General features: G+C 42.1%; 1 protein-coding gene across 1 annotated transcript in view; it reads left to right on the forward strand.

The window, feature by feature from the left end:
• The window catches only part of LOC134906534 (disintegrin and metalloproteinase domain-containing protein 10-like), a 286,183-nt gene that overhangs the window by 64,986 nt on the left and 200,201 nt on the right, over nucleotides 1-20,996 (forward strand). Inside the window, exons 3-5 of the mRNA XM_063914722.1 lie at nucleotides 7,091-7,209; nucleotides 16,607-16,753; nucleotides 19,978-20,063. Coding sequence (XP_063770792.1) covers nucleotides 7,091-7,209; nucleotides 16,607-16,753; nucleotides 19,978-20,063 — 352 coding nt within the window. The remainder of the gene's footprint in view (nucleotides 1-7,090; nucleotides 7,210-16,606; nucleotides 16,754-19,977; nucleotides 20,064-20,996) is intronic.

The raw sequence follows: 20,996 nt of genomic DNA on the forward strand, positions 1-20,996 counted from the left end.
TTTTCTCTGATTTTAACAAACTGATCGGCTAATCCTGGGATCCTATAAGGAGATCACTCCTTCCTACAGAACCAGTTCCAGTCTCACACTCGACTCCTCATAAAAAAAACCTCGCAAAAATAGAATATCCTGAAAGAAAATGTTTGTCAGCGGGAAAGAGAGAAAAGAGAAATAGAACAAAACAACTCTTGTTCATAACAAATCAATTACAATGACTGATCTTTCTGCAGTCCTTTAGTACGCTCAGGTAGTGTCCAACAGTGCCGTCTCTCAGTCTTCATGGAACAGAGTCTCTGGTGATACAAGGTTCTCTTTGCCTTGCTCTTTGAATACACAGTTCACTTGGAACACACAGTTCACTTTGCTCTCCACCTTGCTCTTTGAACACCACAGTTCACTTCGATCACACAGTTCCCAAACTCGATGAATGTGAGCAATAAACTACTTTGTCACAAGTTCTCTCCGGGTCAGCGGCCTCCTTGCAGTGGGACGAGTGGACCCAAATCTCTCTTTCAGCGACCTTTAGTGCTGTCAACAAATCTTGGTATGGTCCTTCCCACCTGTCTATTAGGCAACCTGAGCGTAAGAACAATCACACAGTCTCTTGGTTCATAATCAAGACAGTTAGCATTTGGCATACCAGCAATCAACAGTTTCAAGTTCTTTTGTCAAGTTCTCAAATGCTGGCTCATCTCAATAAGGTACTGTACTGTCACCTCATTGGTGTATTTCTGATCATTGTGCGGATCAATCATGACATGAGGTTGTCTTCCAAAAACAACCCAAAAAGACACAAGTACCAAAACAAAAACAAATTTCGAAGAGGGTGATTCGTCGAGTGAAGATCTGGGAGTGGTTCCGAAGCTACATAATACTAGTGGCAGTATCTATTATGACAATAGTACAATTTCAGGCTTTGCTCCTACTTCCAGGGGTATCCTTATCTACACACAAATTTCTGCACAATTTTTCTTTGCGGTAAACACAGCAGCATCCGTGGCGGCAGGAAATGCCTCTACCCAGTTTGAGAAAACATCAGTGCACACCAATACATAACAATAATTCCTAAAGGGTGTTGACTGTACGAAGTCGATTTGTATTTCCTGAAAAGATCCGTCTGCAGGAGGGATATGGGATGGCTCTGTTGGTATTGCTTTACTAATATTCTTCCTCAAGCAAGTAAGACAGGTCATTGCTCTCTTACCTGCATGAGAATAGAATCCTGACGCACACCAGTAGGCTCTCATCAGCCTGTACCTACCCTCTTTGCCTAGATGAGTCAGACCATGTGCCACCTCAGCTAGACTTGAAAGGTATGCTCTGAGGGCTACTGGCGTACCGTGTCCATCTGCCCACAGTCCTGAGGACTCCTGGCCATACCCCTTTGTCCTCCAGACTGCCTCTTCCTGCTGGGAACACAAATTTTTGTATCTTAATTTAACTATCGTGTGTTTGCAATGTAGAGTACCATGAGCATAACTCAAAAAGAAAAAAACAAACAAAAAAGAAACATCTCTAGAGGAGAGAAGGAAGAAGAAAATGAAAAAGAAAATGTCAGGTTTGCCATTCACCAACAGGCATATCAGTGTATATGCAAAATTTCCCTTCACCAGTATTCCCATTCTCCACCCTTTGTGCATGACAAGGCACACTGCAGTAATACTGGTGTCATCATGCTGTTGAGATATACTGGGTTTGGGCAGAACTCTGAAGGACCTAGGTATGTGGAGTTTGAACTGTACTTGGGTCCATGTATTCTACCACCCTGTGTGAACGCAAAAGATGAAGCGGAAACTGTAGAGAAACAGAATAGAGGTTGGTGACAGATGAGTTTGTAGAGGTGGAGAAGATTTTATAAAAATTTGACAACTGGATTGGGCACTACGGGGAATTGATTCTCTACTTGGTCTATTCCCCTTTTTTTAAAACAATTCTGTGTGTCTTATCTCTACTGGGACTATCCCAGCCATCAATCCAGTGTCCTGTCCATCCTAAATTCATAGGGAACCCGGTATCTGTGAGTTAATTTCCTCTACCTGTGATGGATATTCATCTAGAACAGCGAAATGTAACATTAGTAAGTTGCATTTATTTTGTTCTTCCCATGAGCCGAATCTGTGTTTTCTATATGGCTTATGATTCTTTACTATATGTCCCTTGGTCCCGTCTATGTGTTTAATAATGTGGCTTGTGTTTTCTGTCTAGGGGATCTATATGGACTATGTGTCCTACTACTCCTACAATCTCTGGCAAAATGCCCTTCCTTCCTACAAGTGTAACATATTATTGACCATTAGGGATCTGGGGTTTGAACTGATGGGTCTTTCCTGTATGTGCCAGTATACTTACCGTCCTCAACCTCTCCGCCTGTTGTTCTCTGTGCCTAACACTATTCTGGTGATGTTTAATAGCACACTATCTAAGATTAGCTACTGTGACCTTTCCAATTTTGCAAAGAAGTCTGCACCCTGACACTCAATGCCTTATTGAGCCCGTCCATTTGCACAGAGACAGCCACCTCCCATTTGCCAAATTAGTGTTTACCAGTGGTCTTATCCAGATGGAGAGTTTTCTATTTCTGCAAAAGACAAAAACAAAAACAAAAAGTTTAACAAGCTTCTAGGTCATGCGAAGTATTCATTCAATCCTTCTCATCCCGTATTAAGGGTCTGTACATGGTCCATCAAACATTTCCGAGCTCATCTTTACTAGGGGCATTACTAGGAACAAATACTTCTTATATGGTAACTGAAAGAAATACCCTGGGGTTACCTTGTCTCTGTCCGCTTTCCTGCTGGCAAATACGAATATGCGGACAGGTTTTTTTCCATTTCTGACGTTACTTTCTTGATTTTTTTGTTTAATTTTTTTGGATTTTACTATATATGTACACTAATGATACCATACTTACCTGTTCCACTGGTCTCAGCCACTTCCCCCACAGGCTACTGCTCTTCTTTTACCGGTTGGATACTCCTCTGGGTGCATGAGAAATGGCTGAAAACGATCAGGTCACCTTCTCCTCCTAAATAAAACTTCAACATTCATTAGTACATATATAGGTTACAGTCATATTTTTCATATTTTTATTATTTTCTATAGTTTGTACGCTGGCTGTAACTGCTTCCACATCTACATAAGGCGGTGTACTTGCATTCTCTTTTTTTTTTCTACCTACTTATTTATTGTTGCTACAAGTTCAAACAGTTCTTATATTTCCATTCTTGTCTTATATGACTTTGGTTAAACATACCACCTGCAATACCTTAGGATCAAACTCACCAACCCCTCTTGCTGTCACAGGTTTAAACAATTTGTATGTCTGACCCTTTGTTTTCGGGATTTTATTAGACATATCCTACTCCTTAAATTCTGCAATACCTCTGGTTCAAAACTACCTATCCCAGGAAATTATGCTTTATCCCCCACAGTCATTCGTGTCCATTCATCACAAAAGGTCTCAGTGTGGGGACCATACTTCCCCCACTTTACCAACCGAGCTGACCCCCCGGGTCTCAATTCTGCTATCTGAACCCTGGCTGAGGAACGTCCCTGTGTTGTGCACTTGGCTCCCATTGTGGACCCTTTTAACACGGGAAAATTTCCTAAAATGCTCCAAACACAGAAGTCTAATCGTGGAAGTCCTCAAAGTTCTTCCACTAACTTCTTCTGCTCCGAGTACCACGGATCCGCCCTCTTTAGCAGACACGTGTAGCCATTGCAGGCCCTACTTCGGCCTATATCCCCATGGCCTTTAGGAGTAACTTACCGTACCCAGTGAATATCTGCCTAAAAGACAATGATTACACAAATCACGCTTGCATGTGCTTTACACAACACGTATGATGACGAGATTTACGCACAAATATGCAAAACTTTGTATCACGTTGCGCCACATATTGCTCACACAACCGTGCGGTCCAATCGTACCGCTTATAGACACTTGCTATCTATAAGTTGTAGGATCACTGGAGTCTACTCTTCACACTGTGCTCCAAAACAGCCGGAGTGTAATACCAAGAAAACAACAACTTCACAAAGCTTTATCACACTCCGTTGCACGTGTTCACCTAGACCGTGCTCACCAAGTTCACCGAGTTTCACCGAGTTCACCGAGTTCACCAAGCGGGGTTCAATACATTCCCACCTTTTTCAGCCCACACTAACACTCTATAGTTTTCTGATCAGAAAAATATCCTTTCCTGTTAACTGATAGCTTTTCCCAGAGGTAATACAGTAAAAAAGGTTTTATACTAAAATTTGGAAACTGGGCAATCTTGTGTTATTGTAGCGTGGCTACTATCCCACCTTTAAACTAAACGACACTATTGTATAATTTGTACTCAGCGCCCGCATTCTTACGCACTTTGCGCAAACACGAGACCGTGCGTGTCCCTTACACTGCGTACGCAGTCTTGTACTTTGCCCGGGACACGTGTACAAAAACCGTACGTCCGCAATAGCACAAATCACACAATTCTATCAATGTGAGCAATATTAACTATAATCGCTCACTTAACACAACACACAGTTTCTTCAGTATAAACCATTACAACTAGGCCAGGCTGCGTGTGTGTCTTACACTTACTTCCTTAAATATGTTTTTATTTTTTTTAACTATATAGCACCAAATATCTCCAGTTTTCACATAGCTCTAAATGAATCTAGCAATAATCAATAATTCAAATGGTATGATTCAGATTGGATAGCTATCTTGCAGAACATACACTGATATAAATATACACATAATTATAATAATATTATATATAATATATATTTATATAATATATATCACTTGACTCTCATAGAACCCCCACACAGTACACGCCTACTGAAATGAATGCATTTCCTTTAAAGTCTCTAATTTGCATATCAATGCTGTGTGCTTTTGACTGCCTGTTCAAGAGGGTTGTTCACTGCTAAGAAAAAGCAGTTACACAGGTTAATTTGCATTTCAATGGCTATCTTATAGTAAGCAGAGTTAGCTAAATCTTAGAGGTAAAAGAAAAAAAACTTTGTTTATATCTGTGTGTCGTTCTTACATCAAGTATTCATCTTACTATTAACTTTCATTAAGCCCCATCTGAAACTATTTGTAATTGACTATGGCATGGGTTAAATAAATGCATTGGTAACTCATAAATGGTGATTGATTGTGACATGGTAGAGCTGATTATTCTTGAGCAGTGAAAATCAGCCATTTAGAAAAATGACCTTCCCAACATGGCCGCTGCTCCTCCCCCTTCCACATCCATGAGGGTTACACAAAATGGTGGACAGGCCATGTGGTTAGTCCAAAATGGAGGACAGACCATGCGGCTTCCTTAGTCACAAAGAAATCACACACCATGCAAGCCCCGAAGTTATGTTAGGCCTGAGTTAAAAAAAAACACTATATCAAGGCTAATGCAGCAACTTTTAAATGTACTTTTAACCCTATTTAACAGATAAGCAATCCAATCTGAATCAAACACAATATGACTAATTTGAACCTTATTTTGCAACAATAAAAATACATTTTAGCATCTTAAATATTATGAGAAACGAATTGTCCCTTAAATTTCATATCAGCGTCTTACTAATAACACAACACAATACACCCGGATATGATTTTGTCATCAGCTTCTCAATGCATCCATTGGAGCCGATCAATTTCAGCCTCGTTTGTAATGTACAGTGCATTATCAAGAACATGATATCGCGGACCAGATGGGGGATCTATGAATGCCAAATTGATTTCTCACAAATATTTAAAATGCCCGCTCTAATATATATTGTAAATGCCTGCACATCTTATTACCAAATCCCATAAATGTGCGCTGTACATCGCACAACACTGCATCCCATAAGAGAAAACAATACACCCACATATTATCTGAGTTCCAAAGCTCATTGATGTATATATTTGTTATTAGAAAGGATATGGATTCAATATATATTACAAAGTACAGTATACCTATAGTTACAACTCATACAGTAAGCAGTTAATACATAGTTACATACAATTACATACAATTTCAGTTACATGCCAGCGATACAATTACCATTCCCTCCAATGTAGCTTATGTCTCCCTCTCTCTGTAAATAAATACAGGAACTGATCTGCCAGCAAGTCCTCCATCTCCCTCTCAGACCAAAAGCAACTGACCCTGAGCCCACAAGAGACAGGAACTACCTTCCTGTGTGACTAGTTCCTGGGGGAGGGGTCTTTCTCTCATTTATGATTGAGTCACTATTCTCTTTGTATATGCTGATCAGGTTCAGCCCTGAAGACTGCCAAAGGGGCCGGCCGGAGTTCCCTGTTCACTGTATCATTCATTGTTCTAACAAAGTGATTTTAGCTTTTATACATTCAATCATAACTATCCGCTGCAATGTCCTACAACTTAATAACAAGTATAAAATTAATCTACACATTAAGCTGGTTGTTTTAATAGTAAATATGACCGATGTATCTGGTTCCGTTCAAATAATACACATTCATGACATTAATTCATTAGGTGATTTTAAATGACCATGATGTCTGGCGCTTGATATTATTATAATTATGTACTGTATGAAATAAGTGTCGAATCCATCTCTGTGGCATGTCCGTGTAAATGCGTGTGTTACCATATATTGCTGTGCTCGCTGCGCATATTTGCAAGTATAGCGACTTAAATGTGTGTAGTTTGTATGTTCTCTTTATGTAATATTTTTGACTTTGACATACTGAAATTATAGACTAATAAAATGTTTATAGAGTTCTTTTTTCTTTATTTGTAATTTAATGAAAAATTACTTTATTGTTGTTTTTTTATTTGACATTACAGACCACATTTGGCTGATCAGTGGCAAGAATTCCCAAATAAATTTTGAATATACCTGTATAAAGTAAAAAGGTGAAATGTGAAAAATAACAAATCATGTTACATTTTATAAGTTACTCGATCAAAATATATAGGGGTGCCAGGATAATTGTTCGTTTCACATTTTATAGCCATTGTCTACTTCAGTCCTTAGTCATTACTTATTCAGACATTTGATATTCTGCTTTCTTGCTACTGACAATCCGTGTGTGGTTTTAAACATCATCTGTATTCTACAATAGGAAATTTGAATTGATGTTAAGAAGAGATAAAAATGTTTTTGCAGCTGATTTTGAAGTGATTTCTGAAAATGGGCCTCTACCAATGGATATCTCATTTCTATATACTGGAAAACTGAGAGGTAAGAGATTAACAAAAAATCTTCATAATGATACTAGTAGATGCTATGCTGTGTTTTTCATTTTGTGCTATATACAACGTCATTGTTCCATAGCCCAATGTACAAAACCCCCCACAAACTCCTCTTACTTCCAATGATTCAGTTTACTTCAAAGCTTTCATCAGGGTTATAAAGATAATCTCTTCCCCTATATAAGTTTATTACACTCAGGTGCAGCTAGCATTCACCCAGTCTGCACTGATGTCGGCAGAGACTGCTACTCGTGACGTTAAACTTAGTAAGTGGTGCTTTTCAAAGCCTTCATGTCATTGCCAGTTTCTTCCACTGGATGTACAGATGTAGCCACACTCATCTTTGCATGATGTGTACCCATCGTGGCATAGCTGTAATGACTAGTGTGCCCTGCGACTAGTACATGCGCAAAGTAGAGACTCTTGATACACTGGCTAGCACCAGAGCCAGATTTACACACTATATATGAGCCAAAGGGTGCATGTGGGCATTATACACAGGTGCAGCAGTACACAGTGCTGGAAATTTGGTGAGTTTTGATCAGAGATGTGCGGAAAAGATAAGCAGGTGAGGCACTGCCTCACCTGCCGCAGACATTTTACTCCAGAGATTTGACTATAAAAATCATTAGAATAAAAAAAAGAAGATATTTATAATAGACTTTATATAGTCAAACCTCTGATTTAAACGTTAGTATGGCAGGAAAGGCATTGGCGCAAAGGGCAATAATATTAAACACAAAACCATATTGTATTGTATTGAGTGTTATTGTTCCTTTTAAGTGCAGAGGTTGAAACCGCCAAGGACGCAGCAGCTTTGAAAAGCATAGCTTAGTAACTTTACCTAAAGTGCCGATATACTACATTGAACTACTACAGATGTAAATATCGGGTGTGGATTATTAGATCTACACTAACAAGGTCTACAGTCAATAGGTCTACCACTAATGGTAGACATGCATTAAGTCGACAGGGTTAAAAGGTCGATATAGAGTAGGTGCTGTAGACAGTAGGAATGGTCCCTGTAGACCTTTTGACCCTGTCGACCTAGTGCTTGTCTACCATTGGTGGCAGACCTATTGACTGTAGACCTTTTTAGTATGGATCTATAGTCCGGATACTGCAAATATCAGGTACTTAAATGTTTTGCATTTACATACATCATAAAAAAGTATTCAAGTGTTCTCATTTGGTGGGCCTTTATATGACTGGCATATTTATTTATTTATTAAAACAGTTTCTTATATAGCGCAGCATATTCCATTGCGCTTTACAATTAGAACAACAGTGATAGAACAAAACTGGGGAACAACAGTAATAGAACAAAACTGGATAAAAACAGACAGACATAGAGGTAGGAAGGCCCTGCTCGCAAGCTTACAGTCTATAGGGTACTAGGCATTGATACACAAGGATAGATGCTACCTATTGCATACTTTGTGTATTAGTTCAGGAACAAAGAAGACAAAAGAGCAATATAGTAAAATGAACAGTGCTGGCAGCATAAATATATAGAAACCCATACAGGAAAGTTATATGAGTTGTGTGCAAGAGTAGAACTCACTTGGGGGTAATTCAGACCTGATCGCTGGGCGATTTTTGCAGCTCTGCGATCAGACAGTCTCCGCCTACAGGGGGAGTGTATTTTTGCTGTGCAAGTGTGCGATCGCATGTGTAGCAGAGCTGCACAAACTGATTTTGTGCAGTCTCACTGCAGACCAGGACTTACTCAGCCGCTGCAATCATATCAGGTTGTTCAGGATCGGATTTCAGGACCGGATTTGACGTCAGACACCCTCCCTGCAAATGCTTGGACATGCCTTTCATTTTTCCAGACACTCCTTGAAAACGGTCAGTTGCCACCCACAAATGCCCTCTTCCTTTCAATCTCCTTGCGAACGCCCGTGCGACAGGATCTTTCGCACCATCCCATTGCTGAAAGGTGATCCCCTTTGCAGCTGTCTGTCACACCTGCGCATTGTGGTGCATACTAATGATGTGCACCGGACATTTTTCGGGTTTTGTGTTTTGGTTTTGGATTCGGTTCCGCGGCCGTGTTTTGGATTCGGACGCGTTTTGACAAAACCTCACCGAAATTTTTTTGTCGGATTCGGGTGTGTTTTGGATTCGGGTGTTTTTTTCAAAAAAAACCCTAAAAAACAGCTTAAATCATAGAATTTGGGGGTCATCTTGATCCCATAGTATTATTAACCTCAATAACCATAATTTCCACTCATTTCCAGTCTATTCTGAACACCTCACACCTCACAATATTATTTTTAGTCCTAAAATTTGCACCGAGGTCGCTGTGTGACTAAGCTAAGCGACACAAGTGGCCGACACAAACACCTGGCCCATCTAGGAGTGGCACTGCAGTGTCAGACAGGATGGCACTTCAAAAAAATTGTCCCCAAACAGCACATTATGCAAAGAAAAAAAGAGGCGCCCCAAGGTCGCTGTGTGACTAAGCTAAGCGACACAAGTGGCCGACACAAACACCTGGCCCATCTAGGAGTGGCACTGCAGTGTCAGACAGGATGGCACTTCAAAAAAATTGTCCCCAAACAGCACATGATGCAAAGAAAAATGAAAGAAAAAAGAGGTGCAAGATAGAATTGTCCTTGGGCCCTCCCACCCACCCTTATGTTGTATAAACAGGACATGCACACTTTAACGAACCCATCATTTCAGCGACAGGGTCTGCCACACGACTGTGACTGAAATGACTGGTTGGTTTGGGCCCCCACCAAAAAAGAAGCAATCAATCTCTCCTTGCACAAACTGGCTCTACAGAGGCAAGATGTCCTCCTCATCATCATCCTCCGATTCCTCACCCCTTTCACTGTGTACATCCCCCTCCTCACAGATTATTAATTCGTCCTCACTGGAATCCACCATCTCAGATCCCTGTGTACTTTCTGGAGGCAATTGCTGGTGAATGTCTCCACGGAGGAATTGATTATAATTCATTTTAATGAACATCATCTTCTCCACATTTTTTGGAAGTAACCTCGTACGCCGATTGCTGACAAGGTGAGCGGCTGCACTAAACACTCTTTCGGAGTACACACTGGAGGGAGGGCAACTTAGGTAGAATAAAGCCAGTTTGTGCAAGGGCCTCCAAATTGCCTCTTTTTCCTGCCAGTATACGTACGGACTGTCTGACGTGCCTACTTGGATGCGGTCACTCATATAATCCTCCACCATTCTTTCAATGGTGAGAGAATCATATGCAGTGACTGTAGACGACATGTCAGTAATCGTTGGCAGGTCCTTCAGTCTGGACCAGATGTCAGCACTCGCTCCAGACTGCCCTACATCACCACCAGCGGGTGGGCTCGGAATTCTTAGCCTTTTCCTCGCACCCCCAGTTGTGGGAGAATGTGAAGGAGGAGCTGTTGACGGTTCACGTTCCGCTTGACTTGACAATTTTCTCACCAGCAGGTCTTTGAACCTCTGCAGACTTGTGTCTGCCGGAAAGAGAGATACAACGTAGGTTTTAAATCTAGGATCGAGCACGGTGGCCAGAATGTAGTGCTCTGATTTCAACAGATTGACCACCCGTGAATCCTGGTTAAGCGAATTAAGGGCTCCATCCACAAGTCCCACATGCCTAGCGGAATTGCTCTGTTTTAGCTCCTCCTTCAATGTCTCCAGCTTCTTCTGCAAATGCCTGATGAGGGGAATGACCTGACTGAGGCTGACAGTGTCTGAACTGACTTCACGTGTGGCAAGTTCAAAGGGTTGCAGAACCTTGCACAACGTTGAAATCATTCTCCACTGCGCTTGAGTCATGTGCATTCCCCCTCCTTTGCCTATATCGTTGCCAGATGTATAGGCTTGAATGGCCTTTTGCTGCTCCTCCATCCTCTGAAGCATATAGAGGGTTGAATTCCACCTCGTTACCACCTCTTGCTTCAGATGATGGCAGGGCAGGTTCAGGATTGTTTGGTGGTGCTCCAGTCTTCTGTACGCGGTGGCTGAATGCCGAAAGTGGCCCGCAATTCTTCGGGCCACCGACAGCATCTCTTGCACGCCCATGTCGTTTTTTAAATAATTCTGCACCACCAAATTCAATGTATGTGCAAAACATGGGACGTGCTGGAATTTGCCCAGATGTAATGCACGCACAATATTGCTGGCGTTGTCCGATGTCACAAATCCCCAGGAGAGTCCAATTGGGGTAAGCCATTCTGCGATGATGTTCCTCAGTTTTCGTAAGAGGTTGTCAGCTGTGTGCCTTTTATGGAAAGCGGTGATACAAAGCGTAGCCTGCCTAGGAACGAGTTGGCGTTTACGAGATGCTGCTACTGGTACCGCCGCTGCTGTTCTTGCTGCGGGAGGCAATACATCTACCCAATGGGCTGTCACAGTCATATAGTCCTGAGTCTGCCCTGCTCCACTTGTCCACATGTCCGTGGTTAAGTGGACATTGGGTACAGCTGCATTTTTTAGGACACTGGTGACTCTTTTTCTGAGGTCTGTGTACATTTTCGGTATCGCCTGCCTAGAGAAATGGAACCTAGATGGTATTTGGTACCGGGGACACAGTACCTCAATTAAGTCTCTAGTTGCCTCTGAATTAACGGTGGATACCGGAACCACGTTTCTCACCGCACAGGCTGCTAAGGCCTGAGTTATCTGCTTTGCAGCAGGATGACTGCTGTGATATTTCATCTTCCTCGCAAAGGACTGTTGGACAGTCAATTGCTTACTAGAAGTAGTACAAGTGGTCTTCCGACTTCCCCTTTGGGATGACGATCGACTCCCAGCAGCAACAACAGCAGCGCCAGCAGCAGTAGGCGTTACACTCAAGGATGCATCGGAGGAATCCCAGGCAGGAGAGTACTCGTCAGACTTGCCAGTGACATGGCCTGCAGGACTATTGGCTTTCCTGGGCAAGGAGGAAATTAACACTGAGGGAGTTGGTGGTGTGGTTTGCTGGAGCTTGGTTACAACAAGAGGAAGGGATTTAGTGGTCAGTGTACTGCTTCCGCTGTCATCCAAAGTTTTTGAACTTGTCACTGACTTATGATGAATGCGCTGCAGGTGACGTATAAGGGAGGATGTTCCGAGGTGGTTAACGTCCTTACCCCTACTTATTACAGCTTGACAAAGGCAACACACGGCTTGACACCTGTTGTCCGCATTTGTGTTGAAATAATTCCACACCGAAGAGCTGATTTTTTTTTGTATTTTGACTAGGCATGTCAATGGCCATATTCGTCCCGCAGACAACTGGTGTCTCCCCGGGTGCCTGACTTAAACAAACCACCTCACAATCAGAATCCTCCTTGTCAATTTCCTCCCCAGCAGCAGCAACACCCATATCCTCATTCTGGTGTACTTCAACAGTGACATCTTCAATTTGACTATCAGGAACTGGACTGCAGGTGCTCCTTCCAGCACTTGCAGGGGGCGTGAAAATGGTGGAAGCTGCAAGCTCTTCCCGTCCAGTGTTTGGAAGGTCAGGCATCGCAACCGACACAATTGGACTCTCCTTGGGGATTTGTGATTTAGAAGAACGCACAGTTCTTTGCTGTGCTTTTGCCAGCTTAAGTCTTTTCATTTTTCTAGCGAGAGGATGAGTGCTTCCATCCTCATGTGAATCTGAACCACTAGCCATGAACATAGGCCAGGGCCTCAGCCGTTCCTTGCCACTCCGTGTCGTAAATGGCATATTGGCAAGTTTACGCTTCTCATCAGACGCTTTCAATTTTGATTTTTGGGTCATTTTACTGAACTTTTGTTTTTTGGATTTTACATGCTTTCTACTATGACATTGGGCATCGGCCTTGGCAGACGACGTTGATGGCATTTCATCGTCTCGGCCATGACTAGTGGCAGCAGCTTCAGCACGAGGTGGAAGTGGATCTTGTTCTTTCCCTATTTTAACCTCCACATTTTTGTTCTCCATTTTTTAATGTGTGGAATTATATGCCAGTATCAATAGCAATGGCCTACTACTATATATACTGCGCACAACTAAAATGCACCACAGGTATAGAATGTAGATGGATAGTATACTTAATGACGACACAGAGGTAGGTACAGCAGTGGCCTTCCGTACCGTACTGCTATATATACTGGTGGTCACTGTGTCAGCAAACTGCAAAACTAAAATGCACCAAAGGTATAGAATCTAGATGGATAGTATACTTAATGACGACACAGAGGTAGGTACAGCAGTGGCCTTCCGTACCGTACTGCTATATATAGTATACTGGTGGTCACTGTGTCAGCAAACTGCAAAACTAAAATGCACCACAGGTATAGAATGTAGATGGATAGTATACTTAATGACGACACAGAGGTAGGTACAGCAGTGGCCTTCCGTACCGTACTGCTATATATAGTATACTGGTGGTCACTGTGTCAGCAAACTGCAAAACTAAAATGCACCACAGGTATAGAATGTAGATGGATAGTATACTTAATGACGACACAGAGGTAGGTACAGCAGTGGCCTTCCGTACCGTACTGCTATATATAGTATACTTGTGGTCACTGTGTCAGCAAACTGCAAAACTAAAATGCACCACAGGTATAGAATGTAGATGGATAGCATACTTAATGACGACACAGAGGTAGGTACAGCAGTGGCCTACTGTACCGTAATGCTATATATTATATACTGGTGGTCACTGGTCAGCAAAACTCTGCACTGTACTCCTCCTATATAATATTATACTGGTGGTCCCCAGTCCCCACAATAAAGCAGCACACTGAGCACAGATATGGAGTGTTTTTCAGGCAAACAACGTATACTGGTGGTCATTGTCAGCAAAACTCTGCACTGTACTCCTGCTATATAATACAGCTGCTCCCCAGTCCCCACAATTAAGCAGTGTGAGCACAGATATATGCAGCACACTGAGCACAGATAAGGAGCGTTTTTTTCAGGCAGAGAACGGATAAAACTGGTGGTCACTGATCAGCAAAACTCTGCACTGTACTCCTCCTATATTATACAGCTGCTCCCCAGTCCTCCCCACAATTAAGCAATAAAGCACAATCAAGTTCAACAATAACGGAGAGGACGCCAGCCATGTCCTCTCCCTAACATTTCCAATGCACGATTGAAAATGGCGGCGACGCGCGGCTGCTTATATAGAATCCGAATCTCGCGAGAATCCGACAGCGGGATGATGACGTTCGGGCACGCTCAGGTTAACCGAGCCATACGGGAGAATCCGAGTATGGCTCGGACCCGTGTAAAAAGGGTGAAGTTCGGGGGGGTTCGGTTTCCGAGAAACCGAACCCGCTCATCACTAGTGCATACGCATGCACAGTTCAGACCTGATCGCCCGCTGTGCGAAAACGCAAAGCAGCAGTCTGAATTACCCCTCACTCCGATGTTGTACTTAAAAGAATTAGGCCAGGGCAGACGGCAGATAGCCCTGCTCTCTCCTACCTGTGCTGCTGCTTTGGCTACCTGCTGCTGGTGCGTTTAGCTCAGTTGGGCAGATCCTGGAATGCCAGACATACTGTATATGCTGCAGCCTCTTGCTACATTCAGGGGATGCTCAATATAGTGTATGCGGGTAGCCCCTGCAAACAAGCGTTTTGGGGGTGTCCTTAATAAATATACTCCTAAGACTTTTAGAGAGCTTCAGTGGGATTCACGAATACATTTTCTGTAAACAATTAGAAGCAATTAGGACATGAGGTATAACTAATAATATGATTTAGTTATAGTATGTAAAATGAGTAATAAAATTACCACACTGAGCTGTGACGAGTTAATGTAAGGGTGGAAAGAAGGGATAGCAAATTGCATTGTTTAGAAACAAGAAACATAAAAGAATTTCCCCTCAGCACAGCAAGAAGTATCAGCATTAAGATTTCAACACTACATGACTACATGAAAATCTTAGGGCCTAATTCACTAAGGATTACTAATGATGTTTGGCAAGGGTTAAAGTGAGGGGAAACGAGGTGGAACTGAGTTCCACCACCTCTAATGTTAGGGGGAACTAGTTCCACCACCTCCATTTTCCTGCACAGTAATTCCAACAGAAAAACCTGCCCCATCACCTACATCAATAGATGTGTTACTGATGAGCTTCAGCCACATCCCCCTTCCTCAGGTCCTGGTGGCTCCATGGTCCTCCTTCATCTACAGCCTACCCCTCCTGGTACTCACACACGCTGTGTCTGTTGGACAGCATTCATACCCTCTTCAGGGCCCAGTAGCTTCCTTTTCCATCACGGGGTATGTGAGGTCATGCTGTCACCTCTGCTGAAGTGAAGAGGAGCCATGAAGAGGAGCAGGCTCTGTGCATCTTGAAGACAAGATGAGAGGGGGCAGGATCGTCAATAGAAGTGGTGAAGCTGCTGGAGGGATACAGGGCATGGAGCTCCTGGAGGGACATAGGCGGCGAGCTGCTGAAGTGACAGAGGCAGAGATGTGTATAAGGGGCACTACTATTGTGGGCAATATGTGTAAGAGGCACTACTCCTGTGGGCATTCTGTATATAAGCGGCACTACTACTGTGGCCATTATGTGCAAGGGGCACTACTACTGTGGGCATTCTGTATATAAGGGGCACTACTACTATGGGAATTGAGTATAAGGGGCACTACTGTGAGTACTGTATATAAGGGGCACTACTGTGTGGCATAACACGTATAGAGGGTACCACTGTGTAGTGCAATGTCCATAAAGGGCACTACTGAGTGATGTAACCTAAATAAGGAGCATTACTATGCAGTGTAATGTGAATAAAATTGTGCAACTGTGTTGTGCAAATTCAATTGAAAGTACTATTATGTGACCATGTTGCTTCTTTGTGAGATCAATTTCCCTTTATAAAGTGTGGGAAGTAGGGCACTAATTTATAGTTTGCAGGGGAGGTGCCGAAAACACTAGCACTGGCCATAGCTCTGATTAATATGAGGAGGATGGAGGGGGGGGGGGGGGCTGGGTAAATGAGTTCCACCACCTCTCCAGGACTACTTTAAGCCCTGATGTTCTGGAAACTGTGCATGTGCAGGACCCACTCTGAGCATGTGCAGAACGGCTCCTGTGATGACATCGCTGATTGACAGGCAGAGGCGTTCAGAGGGAGGTTTTCCCCATTAGAGAAAGATTTTGCTGCTGCAGTTGCTGATATGTCTTGGTGTGCTTGTGGAATTTTTTTTCTTTTTTTTTGTTTAGAATAGCCCATCCCATTCATGCCCATGAAAAGTATTATGAAACTGATTGAACAGCTACCATTTTATATTATTGTTTAGAAATAACTTTGTCCTTAGCGCTTGGCAGCCAGACATCCTCAACTTGCACAGACAGTATCAGACATATTTATGCACATTCTATCTTATTTATGTTGTGCCTCTACCTGTATGTCTTTCTGATTAATAATATTCTAATTATTTGATTTAGATGAGAATGATTCATTCTGTCATGGTTCTATCATCAATGGTCATTTTCACGGTTCTATAGAAACAACAAATGGCACATTTTACATAGAATATGAAGAGATTAACAATGGCACAGTTGACTCATATATATATCATGAGACAGACATTGGTAAGTAATGTAATTTTACTAGATATTATATGCTCTTAATGTAAGTCATGCAATATGTGAAATAACAGAGAACTGAGACTTTTTAAAGAGGGTTACATACTATTTACCAGCGGGTGGGATGTCGGCTGTCAAGATGTCGGCAGCGGAGCGAGTGATAAGAGTTCCCTTGCGGGCTTGCTGTGCTCGCCACGTTGCAGGCTCGGTGGCTCGCTGCACTCGTCACAGGTTCTAATCTCGCTCTATGGGTGTTGTGGACACCCACGAGTGGGAATAACCTCTGTGCACCGGGATTCTGGCTGTCGGGATTCCTACGTCGGTATCCTGACCGCCGGGATCTGGACAGCCAGCAAATTGATTGCCTCCCTTTACAGGCCAGGAAAATACATACTGTAACAGCTGTTTACAGTTATACCGCCATATTCTGTTGCAGTATATTGAGATATTCTTAGGAAATGTTACAAGTGAACACAAACCTGCAACATTAAGGTGATAAGAATATCACATTGAAGACTTGCTGCCTAATACAGATACATTTATAGGTCAACGGAATAAGGACAGAAACACATACAGATTCTACACTCATAGAGTGTGTATGGAAACAGCGTACTACTGCAGGCAGATGAAAGAATGTATCCAATGCCTGCAGCATCTATACCTTGTTGCAGTATATTGAGAGATGCATAGGAGGTGTTACAAGTATACACATATTTGCAATATAAAGGTGATAAGAATATCACATTGAAAACTTGATTCCCAAATCCCAATATATATATATATATATAGGACAAAAGAGTACGGAGACAAAAACACACACAGATTCTATAGGCAATAAAGTCATTTATTGTAAATAATTACACATTTAAATAAACATTAATCGGAGTTTTGTAGTTTTTAATATCACACTTTATTTTTCTAATCACACTATATTTTTATATTTCACTAGTCCTATAATGATTTTAATGTATATCATATAAAGACTAGTTATTTTAACAAGCATTGTGGTGCTGATGCAGCTGAGAAAAATGCTTTTTTTCTCTTCTTTGTTTATATATATATATACTGCCAAGTGTTTTAAATGCTTTAATTAGCATTTTATCAAGTTGAACATAGTGATACCAGAAGACTGCTGCTGACAAGTACATTATCTGCAATTTGACCATATTCGTTATCATCTGCTATTTGCATCTCCACCTTTACTGTCCATGTGCCACCACTACCTTTCTGCACAGATAGAAGCAGGTTTAAGTGGCAGAATCATACCTACTGTACTGGGCATGTTCAGAGGGAATTTGTGTATAAAATCCCGGCAGTCGCTATCTTAACAGTCAGGAGACCGACAGCGGAATCCCGATGGCCAGAAACCTGACTGCTTCCAGGTATTTCACCCTATCCCCTAATCCTAAAGATCACCCTAACCCACCCTTCCCACAGTCTATCCCTAACTATCCCCACCCACAGCCTAACCTTAACCACACCCCTAGTGCCTTTCCCTATCCCCAACCCCAGTACTTACCTCCAGGATCTTTCAGGATTCTAACTGCCAGGATATCGCTGTTGGTCTTCTGACTGTCGAGATCCCAACTGTCAGGATTTTGACCACATCCCACAGAGGGAAATCATACAAGAGATGTTAGAGTATATGAAATGACCTCGTCTCTTGTGGTTCCCTAATACTAACTTTGAATCTGGGGCACGGAACCTCAACAAGCTGGCAAAATATTGCGCACATAGAGTGACAACCCTCCCACCTGCCCTGAATGTTTTTAACTAGCATAACTGCATATTAAACTAAAGGCACAACACGAGTAAGTACTACAAATTTGTACATTTTGTCAGGTTTAGGGATGAGTTTGGGGTATGGCATCTCATGAGTTGGTGTGGTCGTGTTGCTTGGGTTCCACGCAGGGCCGTCTTTTCATATGGGCTCAATGGGCTCTTGCCCAAGGGCCCCAGGAGTATAAGGGCCCTAGGCTAATAGCTGAGGGTCCCCTCTTTCCAGGGGTACCAGATTTTTGAAAAATCGGCACTGGGGAACCAGAGATATCCGACTTCAAAGTAGTGGTCCCCATCCAAGCCTGTTAGTTGCTCTTCCCAGCCAGATATCTCAGGTTCTGTCTGGCATAGAGTTTTTACGAGGGTATACTCCAAATGCTGGGACTCTCCCTTTTCAGTGGACACTGGCATCTTGTCTCTTAAATTATGCCCAGAACCAGAGATATCCGCCTTCAAGCAGCTGGTCCCTGCTCCAGCTCCACACGCCTGGTATGCAGTTTTATATTTTCATTGGAGGACTGCTCTAGTTCCTGAACTCTGATCTACAAGTCCCCAGCACCTCCTGAAAGGTGGGTCTCTATAGGTTTTTATCCTATTAAAAGCTAAGAAATCTATTTCCAGGAACTTGAGATATCTGCAGTCAAGTAAGCTGCCCTCCCACCAGAAAATGATAAATATTAAGCCCACACAACCATCCACTCCTACCCTATGTATTAAACACCCCCTACCACCCTGAAAATCATGTACCAGGGCCACTTCATCCAGCACAATGCCCTCTTCTACAGTTTAGTGTTCTCCCTCCTGCCCCATCTGTGCAGTAAAGGAGTAATTAGCAGAAATTACTGCTCCAGGTTCTACATGCTTAGCGGAAGATAGATCACCCCCTACTGCCCGCAGGACATCAAAGTTGCCACTGATAGCACCCCCCCACCCCTACTGCTGAAGGATGGGTAGGGGCCCCAGTGCGTTGCTGTGCCCGGGGGCCAACACTACTGTTAAAACGGCCCTGGTTCCACACCCCAGATTCAAACTTTGTATTATAGGGACCCACCAGAGACCTAGACACTAGTTGGTGGGCTAGTACTTTTTGCCCAAAAAGTATACCAAGAACCTCAAATTGAACTTGTATTTAGACTTTTATTACGATGAAGTTGATTGTATATGGTTCATTGTATCCATCCTCTCATTGTATTTATGGCTCAGTCAGTCCACACTAACCGTCTGTGTGCCAACAGTAGATAACATGCAGCTACAGTAACCTTCTGGCAGAGCAGGTTCAAAATTTGCTTCTCAACCAGGTTTTAAGCAGTAACCTCTGCCTACCAATCAAAGACTCTTCGAATGATAAGAACACGTTAACGAAAACTGATACTGGCCAACAAATTTTACAGCATTTTTATTAAAAAGAGGTATTTCTTTATAAATCAATTGTCCATTCCTTTCATTTACAGACTACACTCTAATGAAAGATGACAATGCTTTTGAAATTAATTTAAAAAAATATAAATTTTTGGAGAAAATGAAATGGAAATCAAAGGTAGGTACTTTGTTTATTGTATCATTTACTGCAATATGTTAACATTTTGCATACTCTAAACATACGCCTTTGTATTGCTGTTTGTGAATAACACTACGGTGGCCTGTAAATATTAATAATGGAGGGTCTAATTTACATGTCACATCAAAGTTCAACTTACTTTCACTTTAGAATGCCTTTCAATAAATAAAACATTTAATTTTTTTTCCCTCTAAAAATACTACACTGCTCAATTTGGCTCTTTTATGACCTAAATTAATTGAAGTAGTTTGATATGAGTAAGGAGTTGTTTACCGTATGGAGAGATTGTGACATCAAACCCTGCTCAGAGAGGTGAAGGACTCAACCAAGGTGAAACTCCAAGAAACACACTCTTTTAACTGAGACTATTTTATTAAAGAAAGGTGGGAAAAGAGGAGTTAGTGGATGGGAGGGTTGAGTAGGCATGGGCTTCAAATGTATATTGTAATTTAAATATGCCACTAAAATACTTATTAGCTAATTGATAATATAATAGTCATACATGGATACAATCTACTCTTGTTATTGGTACTTTCGATTTTTATCATTTCAGAACTATATTCAGTGTCTTTGGCACTTAATATCTGCGTGTTTTAGTTTCTTTTAAATTCAGAGTGCATAAATGAAGTATTTTTAGACATTGTCAATACAGTACATATGATACATTTACAGTAGTCTGTCAATAAATGGATGTAGCAATAGCGCAGACGATAACCAGCTAATGGTGGTGCACACGAGAAGTCATGTTATATTTAATTATTATCTATTTGTCTTACAAAGTCCCATAGCAGGATGGATGAACAGCATTGATGTAGATGACAAATGCTGTATATACTATATGTTCTTTAGCTTCATATCCCAGAATAACTAGTTGCAGCTGCTGTCATCTATAGAAGTTTTGAAAAGAAAAGC

The sequence above is a fragment of the Pseudophryne corroboree genome, chromosome 1 (assembly GCF_028390025.1).
Source record: "Pseudophryne corroboree isolate aPseCor3 chromosome 1, aPseCor3.hap2, whole genome shotgun sequence".
NCBI lineage: Eukaryota > Metazoa > Chordata > Amphibia > Anura > Myobatrachidae > Pseudophryne > Pseudophryne corroboree.